Source organism: Nerophis lumbriciformis, linkage group LG10 (genome assembly GCF_033978685.3).
Source record: "Nerophis lumbriciformis linkage group LG10, RoL_Nlum_v2.1, whole genome shotgun sequence".
NCBI lineage: Eukaryota > Metazoa > Chordata > Actinopteri > Syngnathiformes > Syngnathidae > Nerophis > Nerophis lumbriciformis.
The window spans coordinates 35,825,090-35,848,701 of record NC_084557.2 but is presented as its reverse complement, the minus strand read 5'-3'; the positions used below and the strand labels follow the sequence as shown (position 1 = coordinate 35,848,701).

At 37.0% G+C, this 23,612-nt stretch overlaps 1 protein-coding gene across 1 annotated transcript in view; it reads right to left on the bottom strand.

Moving 5' to 3' along the window:
* Positions 1 to 23,612, bottom strand: part of rapsn (receptor-associated protein of the synapse, 43kD) — a 36,421-nt gene that overhangs the window by 8,580 nt on the left and 4,229 nt on the right. Inside the window, exons 3-5 of the mRNA XM_061969710.2 lie at positions 17,536 to 17,694; positions 2,811 to 2,909; positions 834 to 956 (exon numbers count right to left, since the gene is read on the bottom strand). Coding sequence (XP_061825694.1) covers positions 834 to 956; positions 2,811 to 2,909; positions 17,536 to 17,694 — 381 coding nt within the window. The remainder of the gene's footprint in view (positions 1 to 833; positions 957 to 2,810; positions 2,910 to 17,535; positions 17,695 to 23,612) is intronic.

Below are 23,612 nucleotides of genomic sequence, written 5' to 3'. Positions count from 1 at the left end.
TCCATGCCACGCCGCATTAACGCAGTAATTGAGGCAAAAGGAGCTCCAACCAAGTATTGAGTATTGTACATGCTCATATTTTTCATTTTCATACTTTTCAGTTGGCCAACATTTCTAAAAATCCCTTTTTTGTATTAGCCTTAAGTAATATTCTAATTTTGTGACACACGGAATTTTGGATTTTCATTTGTTGCCACTTCAAATCATCAAAATTAAATGAAATAAACATTTGAATGCATCAGTCTGTGTGCAATGAATAAATATAATGTACAAGTTACACCTTTTGAATACAATTACTGAAATATATCAAGTTTTTCAAAATATTCTAATTTACTGGCTTTTACCTGTAGTCATTTTGATAGTAGGCTATTATAGCTAATATAGACACTTACGTCATGTGTTGCCTTCATTATAAGACTTTTATACGGCTTTTCATTTTTTGCGGCTCCAGACAAATTATTTTTTTTGTATTTTTGGTCCAATATGGCTCTTTCAACCTTTTTGGGTTACCGACCCGACATAAAGCAACAATTCAATTAGCTGCCTGGAAAACCAAACATCAAGCATGCCCAACCAATTTTTGAGGTGACTAATTTACTCGGTCCGTTTTTTGAGATTGTTATTGTGGAAGATGTGTGGTCTTACACTTGTGATCAGCTGTTGGCAATAAATTAAATTGCTGACTCAAAAATGTTCTCGCTCCCATTTCTTCTTTTAGCATTTTTAAGCTCTACTTAGAACAGTTTTACGATCAAACAATGCAAACCTGGTAATTTTGGTCTTTAAAATTAGGATCTGGACTGTATGCGAATGTATTGTTGTAACAAAGGCACCTTATCATACTCCTTCAGCAGAAGCCAACACTTTGCCACAGCCAGGTGCACGTGGCCTTGTCCAAAACGATTCCCAATCTCCATCATGATGCCCAATGCTGACTCGTAACGAGGGAACGCTTTCTGAAAGAGAGACAAAATAAAGAAAACACATTAAATGAGAAGGTGTTTCCAAACTGTATTTTCTGAATTTCTTGTTTCAAGAACATTTGAATTAACAACTTATTTTGCACAAAAAAATAATTAATTGAATTGAATTATTTATTTCAAACCTGCACAGTACAACAACAACCTTTTTTTTTTTTTTTTACATTTTGGCAGAGACATTTATGCAAGGCTTGAAAAGGGGTTGGATGAAGCAGATGCTTATAATATCCCAACCCCTCTCACTCACTCCACATTTAACATAAACAATATAATACAAGAACAATACTATACAAACAAAAACAAGAAAAGCTCCTGTACACTAACAATACAATAGTACCACTGTTACTATGAGACAAGACAAGACGAGACAAAAAACACACACACACACACATACACACACACACACAGGCCCAAACACTCTGACCATACACCTCTCTCTCATCGCTCTGTGCTGAGGGCATCACTCTCTTTCCTCCTCGTACTTCTTCGGTACTTCTTTTTTAAACAGTCTTTTAAATTGAATCATGTTAGAACAGGTTTTTAACTCATCCCCTAAGTTGTTCCACAGACTGACTCCACACACTGAAATGCACATTCATTTTAAAGTTGTTCTAAATTTAGGAACATATAATTTGTTGTTTCCTCTTAGACTGTAACTATGGTGAGCATCTCTATCCTGGAATAGGTTCTGTATATTGGATGGTAGAGAGTTTTGGGATGCCCTAAACATAATTTGAGCAGTTTTAAAGTTCATTACATTGTGCAGTTTAAGTTGCTTTAACTCCATGAATAGTGGATTTGAATGATGTAAGTAGTGAACATTGGACACAATCCTAATGGCCTTTTTCTGCAGAGTGACTAAAGGCTGTAGATGAGATTTATAACAATTTCCCCAGACTTCAACACAATAGTTTAAATATGACATAATAAATGAATGATACAATAACAACAGAGCATTGGTGTTCAATAAATGACATGATCTCCTCATCATTCCAACACATTTAGCAACTTTTGTCCTCAGGTAATTTATATGAGGCTTCCATTATATATTTTCATCTATTACCACTCCTAAAAATGAATGTTGTTGAACATATTCTATTGGTGTATCATCAATAACAATCCTGATGGGTATATTACTTTTGCGATTGCTAAAGAGCATGATTATGGTCTTCTTTAAATTCAGAGACAATTTGTTGGTATTAAACCAAGTTTTTAACTTGATCATCTCCTCAGTTATAGAGGCCAGAAGTTGCTTCATGTGGTCACCTGCACATGTAATGGTTGTATCGTCAGCAAAGAGGATGAACTTCAGCAGTGTTGATACTTTACATATTTCATTGATATACATTATAAATAGTGTGGGTCCTAGTATCCAGCCCTGGGAGACTCCACAGGTTATGTTCATGAGTGTAGATTGATGTTGGTCGATCTGAACAATCTGCTGTCTCTCATTCAAGTAGCTCTTCAGCCATTTCCCTGCCACTCCCCTTATGCCATAGTTTTCCAGTTTATTTACCAAAATCTGGTGGTCAATGGTATCGAAAGCCTTTTGCAGGTCAATAAAAATTCCTATAACAAATTTGTTTTTCTCGATACCATTAGTAATGTTCTCTTTTAGATCACTTAAAGCTAATGAAGTTGACCTATTTTGTCGGAACCCATATTGACAATCAAATAATAATGTGTGCTTTTCAATGAAGCCACGAAGTCTATTATCAAATAATTGTTCCAATATTTATAATAAACAGCTTATTTCCATGAATTAGTTTTTGTACAAATAAATAACACATTGAGACTTTTATACAAGAAGGACGTGAAGTTGCTTCTTACATCAAAGTCCTGCCTGCAGCGATGTATGTCTGCAAAGTTTAGCAAGCACAGGGCCTGCAGAGGACGGTCGCCATGTTGCAAAGCAATTTTCATAGACTCCTGTTGAAGGAGAGAGGAAAAGCATGTTAACATAACAACATGATGCATATGAACACAGGTGAATCCAATTCACACACTTGCCTCAACGTAAAGATCATAACCAGATCCAGTAGCAGTGTTGAATCCAAAAAGAAAAATAACAATACTCTGTTTGGTGGACCTTGTCAGATATGATACGATCATTCCATAGTTTCAGTGTTGTGCATATTCAGAGATGCATCTCTCATGGTATTGTAAGATTAGAGAAGTGATGCAGGACTAACTGAATGCAAAGCACAATACTAAACATACTGTTAAAACATCTGTAGACATAAGTTAAGCATATGGATGTGTTTAATACAGTATATGAATGAATGATCTATGGCCCCTGGGATGATATTTGATTAATATTATAACCGGCCCGCAGGCCACAGCCGCCTACTGCTGTTTTGCACGCACCAATACTCCATCAGTGTTGGCGCTAGAAATTTTCAAAATGGGGTCCCAGGGACCCCATCAAGTCATAAAAATGGGGTCCCACAGTACATTTTTGGGGTCCCACTTTTTTGTAAGCGTTTTGAAAACAAATGATAAATGTATGCATTATCATGTTATATCTCACATTCTATATTGTGTTTTGGAAAAAGGTTGTCATAAACGTGACTTAATTCATGAAAAAAAATAACACAAAAGAAAACACATTTGTATGCATATGTATCAGTTATAAACATTCATTCACTTTCTTCTTTCCTTCATGGATCTAAACTTTACCGCTGCCGGTAATATTTTCAGAATGTGTTTGTTCTATTTTTGGCCAAAGTAAGACAAAGAAAACAATCTGAAGTTGTCTTTATTTTTTAGTTTTAATGCCATCATTTTAATAGTCCGGCCTGCGTGTGCACAGATTTTCCCCTGAGCTAAAATTAGTTTGACTCTACAACTACCTCAAGGGGTCCCTGCACACCACTGTATGTATTTATTTTAGTTTGCCTTTTCTTTGGCCCGCCTCTATTATGTTATTGATTGTCTCTACCTACAGTAAACAAATAATAAAAACAGCATCTATCTATATTTTAACAAAAAAAAAACAATTAAATTCAGTTTCAGTTTATTACAAACATGCATACAATACATTTATAATATAATGCATCACATATTTCCATTTGTTTCATTACAGAACACCCGAAAAGGAGTAGGAAGAATACTTAATCCTACCCCTTTTCATATCATAGCAGTTTTATCCCATTTCTTTGTTTTCCGCTTGTAACAGAAGAGTGAATGAATAAATGAATGAACATATATATATATATATACACAATAATTAAAGTTCTGATAAATAAAAAGTTAAATCATTTATAGTTCACCTAGGAGATGAATGAGATGTTTTTTTAAAAGGTTCAAGATGTTCATCATAATTGTTCTTCTGTGTACTTTGTGAACACTTGTAGTTTGAACAGTCTCTTAAACTGAATCATATTAGTGCTTTGTTTGATTTCTTTGCTTAATCCATTCCATAATTTAATTCCACATACTGATATACTAAAGGTTTTAAGTGTTGTACGGGCATACAAATGTTTTAAATTAGATTTTCCTCTAAGATTATATTTCTCCTCTTTTGTTGAGAATAATTGTTGTACATTCTTGGTTAGCAGGTTATAGTTTGCTTTGTACATCATTTTAGCTGTTTGTAAATACACCAAATTGTTGAATTTCAATATTTTTGATTTAATAAATAAAAGGTTTGTATGTTCTCTATATCCAACATTATGTATTATTCTAACTGATCTTTTTTGTAACACACTTAGTGAATGAAGTGTACATTTGTAGTTGTTTCCCCATATTTCTACACAATAACTCAGATATGGTAACACTAGTGAGCAGTAAAGGCTATGAAGTGATTTTTGGTCCAGAATATATTTGGTTTTATTAATTATTGACATATTTCTTGCCACTTTATGTTGTATATTTTTACATGAGATTTCCAGTTCATTTTATCATCTATTATTACACCCAAAATATGTTTTTTACCCTTTCAATGTCTACTCTGTCGATTTGACTTTCTCTTCTGCGGTTACCAAATTTCATAATGTTAGTTTTGCTGAGATTCTAAGATAGTCTGTTTTTGTCAAACCATCTTTTTAATTTGTTAATTTCGTCTGTTATTATTTGTATTAGCTTCTGTGTGTTTTCTCCCGAACAAACAGTTATTTCATCTGCAATTAATACTAACTTGAAGTCCTTTGCAACTTTACAAATGTAATTTGTTTAAAGATTGAACAATTTTGGTCCAAGTATTGATCCCTGAGGTACGCCACAAGATATGTTCAGCTCTGTCGACGTGTTTGCCTAGATTCACGTATTGCTTCTTGTTCGTTAAGGAGCTTAACAGTTCAAGACCAACCCCTTTGATTCCATACCATTCTAATCTATTTACTACTCTCTACTGTGATTCATTGTGTCAAATGCTTTTCTAAAATCCATAAACACTGCAGCAGCACATTTTTTGCTATCTATTGCATTGGTGATCTCTTCCGTTATTTCGATTAATGCCATTGATGTTGAAATGTGGGCTCTGTAACTGTATTGGTTGTGTGTGAGTGTTTTGTTTTTATTCATGAATCCGTCCAAACTATCCAATTTTCAATACTTTTAGAAAATTGCGTATGTGGAGAAACAGTTATGTTGTTTGTAAACTGGTGTTTGTCTCCAGTCTTATAAATTGGTACGACTTTTACTATTTTCATTTTGTCTGGGAATTTGCCCGTTTGAAATGGTAGGTTGCTGATATATGTTAAAGGTTCTGAAATCTCTTCAATAACCTTTTTTATCGTTTCCATATCAATTCCATTACAGTCAGTTGAGGTCTTGGATTTACATTTTTTCCACAATACTGATTATTTCCTCTGTTGTCACACCTTCAGGGAACATCGAGTTGGGACTTCTGTCTAGAACAGGGGTAGGGAACCTATGGCTCGAGAGCCAGATGTGGCTCTTTTGATGACTGCATCTGGCTCTCAGATAAATCTTAGATGACATTGCTTAACACGATAAGTAATGAATAATTCCGCTGGTAATCACAGTGTTAAAAATAACGACTACAAAGCCATCAACAAAACCATGCAGCACCAGAAGTCGCATTAATGGTAATTAAGTATTTAATTTATTATTGGTTACCTTCAGAATAACAATGTTATTAAAAAGAATAAGAGACTTATTATACTGTAAAAATGTTGGTCTTACTTAAAAATGCACGCATTTAATTGTATTCAGTAGAGATGTCCGATAATGGCTTTTTTGCCGATATCCGATATTCTGATATTGTCCAACTCTTAATTACCGATACCGATATCAAACGATACCGATATATACAGTCGTGGAATTAACACATTATTATGCCTAATTTTGTTGTGATGCCCCGCTGGATGCATTAAACAATGTAACAAGGTTTTCCAAAATAAATCAACTCAAGTTATGGAAAAAAATGCCAACATGGCACTGCCATATTTATTATTGAAGTCACAAAGTGCATTATTTTTTTTAACATGCCTCAAAACAGCAGCTTGGAATTTGGGACATGCTCTCCCTGAGAGAGCATGAGGAGGTTGAGGTGGGGGCGGGGGGAGTAGCGCAGGGGGGGGGGGGGGGGGGGATATTGTAGCGTCCCGGAAGAGTTAGTGCTGCAAGGGGTTCTGGGTATTTGTTCTGTTGTGTTTATGTTGTGTTACGGTGCGGATGTTCTCCCAAAATGTGTTTGTCATTCTTGTTTGGTGTGGGTTCACAGTGTGGCGCTTATTTGTAACTGTTTTAAAGTTGTTTATACGGCAACCCTCAGTGTGACCTGTATGGCTGTTGACCAAGTATGCTTGCATTCACTTGTGTGTGTGAAAAGTCGTAGATATTATGTGATTGGGCCGGCACGCAAAGGCAGTGCCTTTAAGGTTTATTGGCGCTCTGTACTTCTCCCTACGCCCGTGTACACAGCGGCGTTTTAAAAAGTCATACATTTTACTTTTTGAAACCAATACCGATAATTTTGAAACCGATAATTTCCGATATTACATTTTAAAGCATTTATCAGCCGATAATATCAGCAGTCCGATATTATCGGACATCTCTAGTATTCAGTGTTAAAAAATATTATATGGAAATACATTTTAAAATATTTGGCTTTCATGGCTCTCTCAGCCAAAAAGGTTCCCGACCCCTGGTCCATGGTGTCCTTCAAGTCCTAAACTGACCCAGGATCTGGAATCTTTTCATCCAGATATGGTCCAATGTTCAGAAAGAACATATTGAAGCTTTCAACTACTTTGTTCATATTGTCATGTATTACATTTACATCTGACAAGTATTTAAGATTATCTTTCTTAGCACCATTTTTTAATGCTATTTAGGATTCCCCACATTGTTTTTGTTCTGGTCTAATTGATTGTATCGCCTCTGTAGATCTTTGTGTTATAAATGTTCTATAAAATGTATTCTTCTTATTGCAATGACTTGTGTGTTGTTTGGAAACAGTTGGTAATGGTTATGTGCGAAAAAACTTTTCATGAACTCAACTTACCTTAATGTGTGTTTTTAAATATGTATCTTAGATGAAGAGAGCAGTTATGATTTTGGTTTACAGAGTAAACAACTAAAAACTAAGGTTTATGGCATTGTTTTCTCTAAACGCATACATTTGTCTAAATATAACCAAGGACACGCATTATTGTGGGTTTCCTGGATGTCGTCTTCATCACTAAAGAAAAAATCTTATCTGCGGGAGAATATTCCTGTGCTATTTTCAAGTATGTTTCTTTTTTTTGAGTCGTCAGCTTGAAGCGTCCCTCTGTCTCTGACTTCCTTGTCGTCATGTGACATGAGTGCGTAGTTGTTATGATTTTGCTTCCTGGTTTCGATGACCCACCTTATCTTGCCTCTGATTGGCCAGTTTGTAATGTTCCATCTGATCAATCTAAGTCTTTGAGCACGAATTGATGAAGCCGACTCCGGTGAGCGGTGAAACGTCTTCTAAGGCAAACCGAACAGTCCAGTTGCGATCGATTGAATGCACTGAGATGACAATGACCTGGAGGAATGAGAAAATTCAAAGCCAATTGTGACTCATCATACGAACACCAACCAATCATCATGGATTTTCTCCGTATGTATGGATGTTCTCATTCATCCAGGTCTTTGTATTTCCTCCGTATTTTTTGGCCTAGATTCGCAGTCGATGTTCTCTCTTTGTAGCTCGTAGCTTTGATCGAAGCTACTGTACCTTGCTACCTGGGTCTAAAAATTGCTAAACTCCAGGAATCGCTACTCATTCAAAAAGTTGTGAAGCTACCGCCAAGCTACAGTAATATGTAGTTAAGCTACGCAGCTTCGCTACATGCTTATTACTATACTGTCAAGTTATAAGCAAATAAATAACACACATTCAAGTAAAACATTTACTAAAATGTGTATGACAGTCCGACAAACTTAAAATGTTGTGGTCTTTTATTAAAATAGTCAAAATTATGCAAGCAATTAACAAACTACAATTAATCCTGATTAAAAAGTGTTATTAATCTGTTTAAAAAACTGATTTGTTTGACAACACTACTTCAGCACTACAAAGCACTTTGAATAGCCTTGTGTATGAATTGTGCTCTATAAATAAACTTGCCTTGCCTAATTTGCGAAATTGTTTACATATACGTTTGTTTAGTTGGCCTAAATTGTTTTATTCTGACTACAACCAAATTAAAGGTAAAATCACATAAGCATTCAATGAGCTTCCAGTTAAAAGTATCTGTACCGGTATTTGCCATTTACAGTATTTACAAGTGGTCCTCGGGTTACGGATGCAAGTTAAGTTCAGTGTAAGTCAAACCTTATAGCTAAATTATACAGAAAATAACAGCTAAGGCATTCACACTGTACACATAATAAAAATGATAATAATGGATGAGATTTATATAGCGTTTTTTTCTATTGACTTAAAGTGGCTGACACTGAGAACCCATATGTCATTCAGTCCACAGTCACACTTTGGCGGTGGTGAGTTAAATTTGTAGCCACAGCTGCCCTGGGGTAGACTGACGGAAGCGCGGCAGCCAATTTGCACCTCCGGCCTCTCTGACCACAACCAAACATTCCTACACCAGTTTGAGCTGCACTGGAGGCAAGGTGGGTGAAGTGGGTGGGTGCCCAAAGACACAACAACAGTGACAAGGAGGGCGGAAGCTGGATTCGTACCAGGAACTCTCAAGTTTCTGGACAGATGCTGTTAACAAAATTTGTATTTTGGTACCACAACTTTAGCCTAAATTGTTGTGTAGTAGTTGCTCCCTTAAATGCCTGTGCCTTGTCACAAATAAGACACTTTTATGGCCCTGCTACATTCCTGATGTCCGGTGGCGATGTCTCCAACCCCCAACTTCTCCAAGGACAAAGAGTGCTCTGCTGTTGAAATATTACTAACGTATGTTGTATTTGTCTTTTTGGTCAAAGGTTATTTTCCAAATGGGTTTCTTTTATGATTGGTGTTGTATTAACTGCCCTAACCAATGCTTTCCTACTCACAACCCCATAGTTTGTATTTGCCCATCTTCTCTCTACCCTTCCATCCCAGGAGGGCCTTTTCGCCTAAACCCTTCCCCTCCCTCCTCATTCCTAAAAGCAATATACCGTAAGATCTGAAAGTTCTTTATCACACTTGCTCTCACTTTCTCTCGCTTCTTTCTTTCTTCCTGTAGCAGCGTATACCGTTTTCCTCTGTAATTCTAAAGTTATTTTGAGATCTCAAATAAATACTTAAAAGACCTTAGCTTTCTTTAGACATTTCTTTATGGAATAGGAAAAAAATCGAAAACAACGCTCTGCCATCTGAGCCCCACACACATGAATCACATATAAAATACAGTAATAAAAAGATTATATACAATAATTCAATGAAACAGTAATAAAAAAAGAAAACAACTCTTTACTCCTTACTTTGTTTGTTGATTTGTCCACTGAGCATTATACCATGTTTATTTTAACCTCATGTTTCACTTTGCTTTTCTTTGACGCGCTGCCACCAGAAAAGTCTGCCTCATAATTGGGGGACATAATGAAGGGTCAAAAGGTAAATAAAAGAACAAAATGTGATGCTGTCCTTCCTAATGTAGCGAACACGACTGTGTGTTACTGCGATTATGCATTATTCTGCCGCATGCACATAATTAGTTGTCTTTTTTTGTTGTACAGTTTATGAATACTGCATGGGAGTGTGTTCGTTACAGAGAAACAACAATGTAAACCGAGGACCACCTGCACGTGATATCGGATGCAGCGGAGTCTAAATTACCCAAGCCCAAGTGGGCACCTGTGCTTTTGTAATGTTTGAAGAATTGGAAATGTCCATCCATCCATTTTCTACAGCTTATTCCCTTCGGGGTCGCGGGGGGGCGAATTGGAAATGTAATTTATTTAAAAAAGAATTAAGTCATAAATGTTAGTATAAAATAATAAAGCAGTGAAAGTTCAATATTAAGGTTGACAGAAGCAAATTAGGACACCCCTATCATAATTACCAAATGGTTTGTCCCACCTGGATAGCGGCGAACCTAACTTTGAGCACTCCACTCAACACAGACTTCATCTGAGCTCCCTTTTAGGCATTCACACACAGCACCAACATTCTAAAAGGTAGAATTACTATAACTAACTATGTGTGGCTACATAGGTGAAAGTTATGTACAAGTTTCACTTTTGCATCTCATAACTGTGGTGCGTTCAAAGACCCTCCATTAAAGTTACAAAAGGAGCCGTAACTATATTTCTTAAAGACTGGTTGAAGGCTTATTGTCTGTAATTTCCAGGAGATGCACTTACAATAATATGATCATATTAATAATGACGTATTATTATGATCTGTATTATCAACTGATGATTATACTACGTGAATCAGCTGAAACCTACTTTGCACTCTGAAGTGAAGGGAAGGGTGAAACTTGACATATTAATAACCATAAATACCTAATCATGGTAGGTTATGGGATTATCTAAATTCATATTACAGTCAATTTGGGTTTTTTGTAAAAAAAAAATTTTTAAATTAATACTTTAAAAAAAACATGATTTAGGCTGGTTTACCTAGATATGTTTTAGATATGTTTATCCCATCTTTAAAAGTGAAAAGCCTAATTAGGGTTTTTACATCTATTTTAAAAAGCTGGTTTTGTCCAAACTGATGCAATCATTTTTAGGGTGGGATGGGGGGGCCAAATAGGAGTTTTGTGTATGGGGGCCTAAAATTTGGGGCTAAGCCCTTGATTGGATGAATACCAGAATTTGCAGTATGCCCCTCCTTTTACACATATCTAGCCCTATGCGTAGGGCCTTGGGGTCTCTGGGGGGGCCCGTTTTGCGTGAAGAAGCGCATGTTGGATGTTAATTAGTGAATGATGGCGCTTCATATGAAATTTTACTGCAAACATATTCCTTTCCCATTCCTGCTCTGTCTTTGATAAGAATGTGATGGCAAATGTATCCTCACATTTTCACGGTGGCACGCTACATTAGTGTTGGTCTTGAGAGGCATTTATAGCCCAGGTTGGAGTTGTCTCAGGGAGGTTTGGACATTAAAGTTTTAATTAAGGCTGTGACGATCGATGGGCCACTGAGCATTATCAGCTGATTTTCCTGAAAAAGTATGTGATCATCATTGCCGATTAATGTCTTTCAATGTTAATAACAAACACCGATCCCCTCTGGCTGACACTGAATTTATTTTTAGTCCTCTGGTTGATTAGCGAGCAGCTAATTATGTATCTCCATACACAGTGTGGAGCTGCTCCCATATGCTAATGATATTCACCTCCATTACGGAAAATAAACTGCATTTCTTAGTATATGAAATATCATTGTCAAATATCATTTTCACTGGAGGACGAGGGTAAACGTGTTACAAACCGAGAAAAAGTAAAGAGCAGGTATGTTTATAGTTACTGCATCACTGCTTAGTAATGTTTAAAAAGTGTAGATGGAACCATGTTAGAGCAGAAAATAAGCGGATATTAACAGGAATTGAATAAGTAAATGAATAAGTGTCTAGAGAGGATGATTCAACAACTGTTGCTGTGTCAGCATTGTTGCAGTCAGTACACGACACGTAAGAGGAGGGCAGATTGATCCATAACTTGGTGGTGTTGATACCAACGATACTACCAGTACATATACAGTACAGGCCAAAAGTTTGAACACACCTTCTCATTCAATGCGTTTTCTTTATTGTCACTGAAGGCATCAAAACTGTGAATGTGGAGTTATGTACTTAACAAACATGTGAAATAACTGAAAACATATTTTATATTCTACAAACCCCGTTTCCATATGAGTAGGAAAATTGTGTTGGATTTAAATATAAACGGAATACAATGATTTGCAAATCCTTTTCAACCCATATTCAATTGAATGCACTACAAACTCATAAACTTTTTTTTTTTTTGCAAATAATAATTAACTTAGAATTTCATGGCTGCAATACGTGCCAAAGTAGTTGGGAAAGGGCATGTTCACCACTGTGTTACATCACCTTTTCTTTTTACAACACACAATAAATGATTGGGAACTGAGGAAACTAATTGTTGAAGCTTTGAAAGTGGAATTCTTTCCCATTCTTGTTTTATGTAGCGCTTCAGTCCTTCAACAGTCCGGGGTCTCCGCTGTCAAATTTTACGCTTCATAATGCGCCACACATTTTCGATGGGAGACAGGTCTGGACTGCAGGCGAACCAGGAAAGCACTCTTTTTTTACAAAGCCAAGCTGTTGTAACACGTGCTGAATGTGGCTTGGCATTGTCTTGCCGAAATAAGCAGGGGCATCCATGAAAAAGACGGCGCTTAGATGGTAGCATATGTTGTTCCAAAACCTGTATGTACCTTTCAGCATTAATGGTGCCTTCACAAGTTACCCATGCCTTGGCCACTAATGCACCCCCATACCATCACAGATGCTGGCTTTTGAACTTTGCGTCGATAACAGTCTGGATGGTTCGCTTCCCCTTTGGTCCGGATGACACGATGTCGAATATTTCCAAAAACAATTTGAAATGTGGACTCGTCAGACCACAGAACACTTTTCCACTTTGCATGAGTCCATCTTAGATGATCTCGGGCCCAGAGAAGCCAGTGGCGTTTCTGGATGTTGTTGATAAATGGCTTTCGCTTTGCATAGTAGAGCTTTAACTTGCACTTACAGATGTAGCGACGAACTGTATTTAGTGACAGTCGTTTTATGAAGTGTTCCTGAGCCCATGTGGTGATATCCTTTAGAGATTGATGTCGGTTTTTGATACAGTGCCGTTTGAGGGATCGAAGGTCACTGTCATTCAATGTTGGTTTCCGGCCATGCCGCTTACGTGGAGTGATTTCTCCAGATTCTCTGAACCTTTTGATGATATTATGGACCGTAGATGTTGAAATCCCTAAATTTCTTGTAATTGCAGTTTGAGAAACGTTGTTCTTAAACTGTTTGACTTTTTGCTCACGCAGTTGTGGACAAAGGGGTGTACCTCGCCCCATCCTTTCTTGTGAAAGACTGAGCATTTTTTGGGAAGCTGTTTTTATACCCAATCATGGCACCCACCTGTTCCCAATTAGCCTGCACACCTGTGGGATGTTCCAAATAAGTGTTTGATGAGCATTCCTCAACTTTATCAGTATTTATTGCCACCTTTCCCAACTTCTTTGTCACATGTGGGACAGCGTGGCGCAGTGAGAGAGTGGCTGTGCGCAACCCAAGGGTCCCTGGTTCAATCCCCACCTAGTACCAACCTCGTCATGTCCGTTGTGTCCTGAGCAAGACACTTCACCCTTGCTCCTGATGGGTGCTGGTTAGCGCCTTGCATGGCAGCTCCCTCCATCAGTGTGTGAATGTGTGTGTGAATGGGTAAATGTGGAAGTAGTGTCAAAGCGCTTTGAGTACCTTGAAGGTAGAAAAGCGCTATACAAGTACAACCCATTTATCATTTATTTATGTTGCTGGCATCAAATTCTAAAGTTAATGATTATTTACAAAAAAAAAAAAGGTTATCAGTTTGAACATCAAATATGTTGTCTTTGTAGCATATTCAACTGAATATGGGTTGAAAATGATTTGCAAATCATTGTATTCCGTTTATATTTACATCTAACTCAATTTCCCAACTCATATGGAAACGGGGTTTGTAGTTTCTTCAAAATAGCCAGCCTTTGCTCTGATTACTGCTTTGCACACTCTTGGCATTCTCTCGATGAGCTTCAAGAGGTCATCACCTAAAAGGGTTTTCACTTCACATGTGTCATAGTTTTGACGCCTTCAGTGACAATCTACAATTTAAATAGTCATGAAAATAAAGAAAACTTATTGAAATGAGAAGGTGTGTCCAAACTTTTGGCCTGTACTCATCCATCCATCCATTTTTCTACCGCTTGTCCCTTTTGGGGTCGGCATTTTTATCTTTCTCCCAAAAAATGTTCTGCTGTTTTTGTTATTGTTTACAAACCCAGAAAATAATTTCGAGGACACATGTAGACTTTGAAGGCAACAACCAACAACCAGTCGCATTTTTTGGGGGAAATTTATTTGATAAAACCCAACACCAAGAATCGACATTTGAAAGGCAATTTAAAATAAATAAAGAATAGACTGAATAAGTGTTTGTTATAAGACTGGTAACATACCAACTGAGAACGTGCCTGGTATGTTAACGTAACATATTATGGTAAGAGTCATTCAAATAACTATAACATATAGAACATGCTATACGTTTACCAAACAATCTGTCACTCCTAATCGCTAAAGCCGATGAAATCTTATACGTCTAGTCTCTTACGTGAATGAGCTAAATAATATTATTTGATATTTTACGGTAATGTGTTAATAATTTCACACATAAGTCGCTCCTCAGTATAAGTCGCACCCACGGCCAAACTATGAAAAAAAACTGCGACTTATAATACAGTATGTTAAATTTGTTATTTTGCACCAATAAATTAATGAATAATTTATTTCCCATGAATTTGATTTAGTACAAAACATGCATTCAATTAAATGGGATTAAAACAGTATAAAATCATTACAGATAAATAAAATGTGAACAATTGTTTGTGATAGGGTTTGAGGGCCTCCAAACTAGTGTTGTCCCGATACCAACATTTTGGTACCGGTACCAAAATGTATTTCGATACTTTTCGATATTTTGTAAATAAAGGGGACCACAAAAAATGGCATTATTGGCTTTATTTTAACAACAAATCTTACGGTACATTAAACATGTTTCTGATTGCCATCGAAGAACAATTTTGTCCTTAGATAAAATAGTGAACATATTAGACAACTTGTCTTTTAGTAGTAAGTAAGTAAACAAAGTTTCCTAATTAGTCTGCTGACATATGGAGTAACATATTGTGTCATTTCTCTTTTTTTTTTAAATCTAAATTATAAAGGACAAGCTGTAAAAATGGATTATTAATCTACTTGTTCATTTACTGTTAATATCTGCTTACTTTCTCTTTTAACATGTTCTATCTACACTTCTGTTAAAATGTAATAATCACTTCTTCTTCTTCTGTTGTTTGATACTTTACATTAGTTTTGGATGATACCACAAATTTAGGTATTGATCCGATACCAAGTCGTTACATTGGTCATATTTAAATGACCAATGTATTAAATGTACCGGTATTAAATATTTATATTTCCTGGGTTTATAAACATAATATGATTTTTTTTTTAAAGGAAAAAAGATTTTGTGACAATAAAAAATATTGATGTAATCATAGTAGTATCGAGTAGATACGCTTTTGTACTTGGTATCAATGCAGTGGATGTCAGGTGTCGATCCACCCGTGGCATTTATTTACATTCAGGTGCGCTAACTTTTTTGCTAGTGGTGACGCCGGTGAGCTATTGTATCCTCCTACGGTGTGGAGTTAAGTCAATCACCCCCTGGGAGGTGAGGGGAGCAGTGAGCAGCAGTGGTGGCCGCACCCGGGAATAATTTTTGGTGATTTAACCCCCAATTCCAACCCTTGATGCTGAGTGCCAAGCAGGCAGGTAATGGGTCCCATTTTTATAGTCTTTGGTATGACTCGGCCGGGGTTTGAACTCACGACCTACCGATCTCAGGCCGGACACTCTGACCACTAGTGAAGCATGTTTTGCTCTTCCAGGGATGATACTTATAAGAAACTTACTTTATTTGTTGCTAGCCATGTTTTAAAGCACCTCTTCCTGAGGGCGTTTCAGTGTTATAACTTCACCTTTATCATCAGGCCAAAATGCGTCCGTTCTCCCTTTTCAGTCTACACACTGTGTCTGCATGTAAGTACTCCGTGATTGTGCGCTGCCGAACATGCTCGTCTGCTCATAAAACCAGCAATGACATGACGTGCCTTTATGCCCGGGAACCGGTACTTTTCAAACAGAGTATAGTACCATTTTTGATTCATTAGTACCGCGATACTATACTAGAACTGGTATACCGTATAACCCTACTCCAAACAAAAGTCTGCTTAGGGACCCTGTGACCAGCCATGTTGAAGGCTCCATGTTGTTCACCTTGAGGCATCTTACTTTGTGCGCCTGTCGCTATTCTAAACATGACAGGATGAGTAAATTGTTTGGCTAAATGCGTGTGGTAAACGTAATAAATCTGAAAAAGCATCCTGCTATCTCGTTTACAGACTTTTGCGCGCCAAGGCAATGACATCAAGTTATTTGTGCGTCCCTCCCCCCTTCTAGCACATAATTAGAACAGAGAGCGGAGACGGCAGGCCTTCTCTTCATTAACACTTTAAACCGGGCATATTTTGGTCCAGGTCTAAGGTCTGGGACAAGAGAACAACTGGCGCTCGCACCTGTTCCACTGCATGTAGACCTCTGACATCAGGATGGCCAAAGACGTCTCTTAGTGTCTATAACAGGGGTCCCCAAACTTTGGGGCCGCATTCGGGTAAAGCATATACATACATATATACATGTAAGTGTGTGTGTGTGTATATATGTATATGTATATGTAAATGTGTATATATGTGTGTGTATGTATGTATATGTATATGTATATGTCCATGTATATATATGCATATGTGTATATATGTATATATATATATATATATATATATGTATATGTGTATATATGTATGTATATGTATATATATGTATATGTTTGTATATATGTATCCATACGTGTGTATATATATATATATATATACACATATACACACACACACACACACACACACACACACACACACACACACATATATATATATATATATATATATATATATATATATATATATATATATATATATATATATATATATATATATATATATATATATATGTATTCATACATATATATTCCTCGCGCACTAATTGACTTAAAGACCGCACTTGCTGCATGTCACGTTATCGATGGTAAAATGCATTTTTAGACAATATGATTTGCCTGAGTGGCTAGGAGACGGTAGAAAATTGACTAGTAAGGACAAATAAAAAAATACAAAAAATAAATAAATTTAAAAAAAAAAATGGTTTTGTTTTTTTTTTAACTTGGGACTTTCCGCGGGCCGGATTTTGGACGCTGGGGGGGCGTATCCAGCCCGCGGGCCGTAGTTTGGGGACCCCCGGTCTATAAGCTCCTACCTCGCAGCATTCCATGGCGTCCGGCAGGCGCTCCAGCTTCCTGTAGGCCACTGACATGTGGTATTGGCTCATGGCGCGATACTTCAAGCTCCAGCCTTTGCCGTAGTCGTTGACCAGCTCGGCCGCCTTGCAGGGGAAAAACAGAGCTTTCTCGTAGTCCTGGGAATGACAGGTAAATATGGAAGCATCAAAATAAAGATGCTTTTGTGCATAAAATAAGAAGTGAGCATTCTCCACATGCCACCTGGTCACAATGCCAGTGAAACAAAATCCTTCGCATGAAGCTGGGGGGGATTACGCTTACAAATCTCTGATGTCAAGGGTACGGCAACACCGCCCCCGCCCTCCTCCTGCCAGAGGGGGCCGCCGTGACCGACAATGCCCACTACTAACAGTCGTTCGTTTGGATGCTCTGCAGTGTTATCATGCTCTGCAAATGCACGCCGGTGATTGCACCATCGAGTCACACGTGCGACACGATGTGATGAAAGATCAGCGTTCTCTCTGCCAAAGATACAATCAAAGCACGGCCAGCAGGAGCAACAGTTGGTTCAAATGCGGCACAGCTGAGCTAATATTCTAACGGATATCAGTCCGAAAAAAACAAATATCAGATGATATCGGTTTGCATCTAAAATTTCCGATACAGGCAGTCCTGGTTTACTTGTGCAAAGTTGGACACCCAATTGACATCTAAATGTCATCCAATAAGCACACAAAGTTGGTATTTCTGCGTATTTTAGTCATTTACAAAAGATGAAACTGGAGGCTCGCAGCTACACAACAGCTAAGCACACAATTGCACACAAGCTCGACATAAGTGTCTTAGATTGAACAATATTGCAGTCTAAAACATTTGGTGATATGAACAAGTATCAAATAATTATAGTTGCACGCTACTTATATATTACAAAGTATACAGCAGGCGTGTCAAAGTCAAGGAATGAGTTATCTATGGCCCCCGGGATGATATTTGATTAGTATTAGAACCGGCCCACAGGCCACAGCCGGCTGCTGCTGTTTTGCACGAAGCAATACTCCATCAGTGTTGGCGCTAGGAATTTTCAAAATGGGGTCCCAGGGACCCCATCAAGTCATAAAAATAGTGTCCCAAAGTAAATTTTTGGGGTCCCACTTTTATTGTAATCGTTTTGAAAACAAATGATAAATGTATGCATTATCCTGTTATATCTCACATTCTATATTGTGTTTGGAAAAAGGTTGTCATAAATGTTACTTAATTCATTAAAAAAAAAAAATACAAAAGATAACAATTATTTATGCATATGTAAATGTATTCAGTTATAAACATTCATTCACTTTCTTCTTTCCTTCACAGATCTAAACTTTACCGCTGCCGGTATTTTTTTCTATATTTTTATTGTACTATTTTCAGAATGTGTTTGTTCTATTTTTGGCCAAAGTAAAACATAGAAAACATTCTGAAGTTGTCTTTATTTTTTATTTTTAATGCCATGATTTTAATAGTCCGGCCTGTGTGCGCACAAATTTTCCTCCTGAGCTAAAATGAGTGCGACACCCCTATTATACAGTAACAAACGTGCCCGCATTGTTCAATTTACTGCATCATGAGTTTGACTTCATGAATTATTGTGACCATTAGCTTTTGCCAAAAAACTAATTACTAGAGATTAGAGATGTCCGATAATATTGGCCTGCCGATATTATCGGCCGATAAATGCGTTAAAATGTAATATCGGAAATGATCGGTATTTTTATTATTATTATCGGTATCGTTTTTTTAAATTATTTTTTTTATTTTTTATTAAATCAACATAAAAAACACAAGATACACTTACAATTAGTGCACCAACCCAAACGGGTTGTTTCTTTCTGTTATTAATATTATGGTTCCTACATTATATATCAATATATATCAATACAGTCTGCAAGGGATACAGTCCGTAAGCACACATGATTGTGCGTGCTGCTGGTCCACTAATAGTACTAACCTTTTACAGTTAATTTTACTCATTTTCATTATTACTAGTTTCTATGTAACTGTCTTTATATTGTTTTACTTTCTTTTTCATTCAAGAAAATGTTTTTAATTTATTTATCTTATTTTATTTTATTAATTTAAAAAAAAAGTACCTTATCTTCACCATACCTGGTTGTCCAAATTAGGCATAATAATGTGTTAATTCCACGACTGTATATATCGGTTGATATCGGTATCGGTTGATATTGGTATCGGTAATTAAAGAGTTGGACAATATCGGAATATCGGATATCGGCAAAAAGCCATTATCGGACATCCCTACTAGAGATGTCTCGATCTGATATTGATATCGATTCGATATCAGCAAAAAATAAGTATTGGATTATATCGGTCCAGCAGCGCCTTCACCATAGCAAAACTGGACAGCCAGTTTAGATGTTAACTGGCCGTCCAGTTGGTATTTTCTTGTATTTCAGTGAAGTCACTTACCAAAGGTAAACATGAAACTAGAAGCTAACAGCTACACAACAGCTAAGCACACAAGCTAATGATTGATTGACTGATTGAAGCTTTGATTAGAAGATTGTAAGGGGCGAGAATACATTATATGAATCGATAGTTTATACAGTACAGTACGCAGTGACATGCGGTCACTAGAGGGGGGCCTCACCTGCCATCATGGAAAGAAAAAAAATGTAAAAAGAAAAAAAAAAAATTAAATTGTTATATGTATCCAGTGATTATACTATAAAGTTATTTTCCATTTAACTTCACCAGTTATAGATTATTTTTATTCAAAATCGCTGAATTTTCACATTTGCCGTTCAAATACTGAGAAGAGACGGTGCGGTGATCAGCAGCCAGTTGAGGCACGTCACTCAATTGTGCCTCACCATGGATTGCGGACTCGGCTTACTGCTGGCCTGCTGTGCAGTGAGACCGTATTGCTATATGAATTATATTATACATTTCCATAGTTTAGTTAGCTGAGGTATATAATGTACAGTGTATTTTGTCAACAACTGTATGTGTTTAACGTATTTCTTGTGCTGAGCAATCATAAAACTGCTGCGAAGACGCACTGTGTGAGGCTCGCGTAATCCCGCCTCCTGGTGCCGGTTAATGCATCTCCGCCGCAGACTGCACCCCCCGACGGCAGCGCCACACCAACCAAAGCCCACACCCAAACCCTCCACGTGCAAGACTGAATCCACCCAAAAAAAGTCACTTAACAAGAAGCCAAAAAGTGCAAAAACAACATTGCTCGCGCCGGAGGAGCCGTGAACGACTGCAGGGACACAACATTAGGTACACCTGCAGACTGCAGCACGGATTTCATATTTCATTCATTCATAACTCCTCCAACACCAACACCACTGTTCCCGCACTTATAAGTAAAGGTAAGACCATAATAACGTTTTTTTAATTAAATGTGCTTTTTTGTGTGCTACAGTTTGTATGTGTAAAGTTAAAGTTAAGTTAAAGTACCAATGATTGTCACACACACACTAGGTGTGGTGAAATTTGTCCTCTGCATTTGACCCATCTTCTTGCTCACCCCCTGGGATGTGAGGGGAGCAGTGGGCAGCAGCGGCGCCGCGCCCGGGAATAATTGTTGGTGATTTAACCCCCAATTCCAACCCTTGATGCTGAGTGCCAAGCAGGGAAGAATGCTGGTGTGAGCTTTTAAACATAACCCGTTAACTGCAGCCAAACAAATGGTGAATAAGATACTCTTTAGGGTTCATATGTTTGTAAATCTGACTGTGATGAAGTCAGTGCCTCACCAGTCATGAACCTCACCGCACGTCACTGACAGTACGTAGTCTGTACAATTGACCATTAAATGGTAACACCCCAATAAATTGTGCAAGTTGTTTAAATCGGGGTTCACGATAATCCATTCATGGTACAAATATAAACTATCAGCATAATACAGTCATCACACAAGTTAATCATCAGTCATTAATAGACATAATAATGTAGGTCACAACTTTGAAGGATAATTACAGCAAGCAGTAAACGATAGAAGCATGAGAAAAAGTATATGCAATTATTTACAATCCGGGAGTGGGCGATAAAGCACGTAATAAGTGTCCATAATTGAACAATATTGCAGTCTAAAACACGACGATTGTCAAAATAAATAAGATTTGAATAATTATAGTGGTGTATTACAGATACAAAGTCTCCAAGTCATAAGTGTAGAAAACCAACGTGTCCGCATCATTCAACTTACTGCACTATGAGTATGACTTAATGAGTTATTGTGACCACGAGGTATCGCCAAAAAACTAATCACTAGGGGTGTCCCAGAGCCAATATTGATATCGGATATAAGTCTGATATTAACAAAAAACAAGTATTGGATTATATCGCCTTGCATCTAAAATCGCTGATGCAAGCAGTCTTGGTGCAAAGCCGGACAGACGGTTAACCTTACAATGTCCCCAAGTACGCACACAAAGTTGATCTTTTCTTGTATTTTTGTGAATTTACAAATGGTAAACATGAAGCCGAGCAGCTACACAAAAGCTAAGCACACAAGCTAGACACATGTAATACATGTATTACATGTCTAAAACATGACATTTGTCAATACAAGCAAGTATCAAAAATACATATAGTTGCATACATTACTTACAGATACAAAGTCTCCAAGGCAGAAGCATGTTAAAATATATCCACTAACAAACGTGTCCGCATTATTATAGTTATAGTTTGACTTAATGAGTTATTGTGACCACTATGTGTCTGCAAAAAACTACAGTAATTGCCACTCCACTGCAATTTAAAGACAGCATAAGTTCATTCCAGTTAATAAAAAGGTTGGGTTTGATAGGTGAACAATAACATGGCTATGGAGGTGCCAGAACAATGTTTAATGTTGCTTCTGCTTCATATCTAACATTGTTCTCTGTTTGGGTAATTTCACATGATTTAGGCATTTTCTAACAAAGTCCAAGTAAGTATGTACAATGATTAGTACTAAATATTGTATCAGATTGATATTGGTCTTGGCCAATATTCAAAGCACCATCATGAATATCTTATTGGAAGTGGAAAAACACTTACAGTATATAACCAAACCTGGAAAGTACAAATTAATGTATGTAAGTAATGTAACTTGCACAAAATGTAAAATTTCCATCATGCATGATGAGAATTAACTCATGAGCGTAAGCTTTGTGTTTTTACGACTTATTTCCCCAAAACAAGGCTTTTTAGACAAGTGCGTACGTTAGAAGGTATATAGAGATTGTAAAGCAAGCTGACTTATATTTAAATGTTGAAAAAAAAATGTTTTAGTGGTTCACTTTTTTCACTTGCAAAACATTAAAATGTCTAAAGGCAATTCTGTCCAAGTTAAGAGTGTTGTATTGTTTTACCTCTTAGATTAGATTAGATAACTTTATTGTCATTGTAAAAAACGTAATATTAACTGTGATTAACCTTTATTCATAAGCGTATTTGTTGTTTTTACCTTTTACAGTGGTTACTTCTTTGAAAACTGAGATAAGAGAGGCACATCCGCCTTTTAAATGCCACATTACACCTAAACAAAGAGCATTTGAAGGTTTTCACCTCTTAATATTAAGACCGTTTGATACTGTTTATTTTAGAGGTGGGTATCTCCGGGCACTTAACGATTCGATTAAAAATTGATTATTGATCCATCTTTAATTTATGTATATGGATGCGGTTTTACATTTATTTTCATTACACTAAATAAGCATTTATCACTTGCAACTTTTAAAAACAGTACATTTGTAATAAGAACATTTGATATAAATCCCATCACATACATTAAATTAATGGAATTGTGTGCAAAACTGAAACATAAGTGCCCTAAAACAAAGAAGTTGGTTGGATATCTGGGTGAGGTGGCTCGCTTCGGTCGGCCAAATTTTAGAACTGTCCGCAAGACTCTATTTACAAAAAAATTCTCGATTATTGATGTTTACTAATCGATTTTACAATCGCCCATGTCCAAATTGCGGTGCGACTAAATAATTGATTTATTTCCCACAGTTCAGGCCAAAAGTCTGGACACACCTTCTCCTCATTCAATGCGTTTTCTTTATTTACTATTTACATTGTAGATTGTCACTGA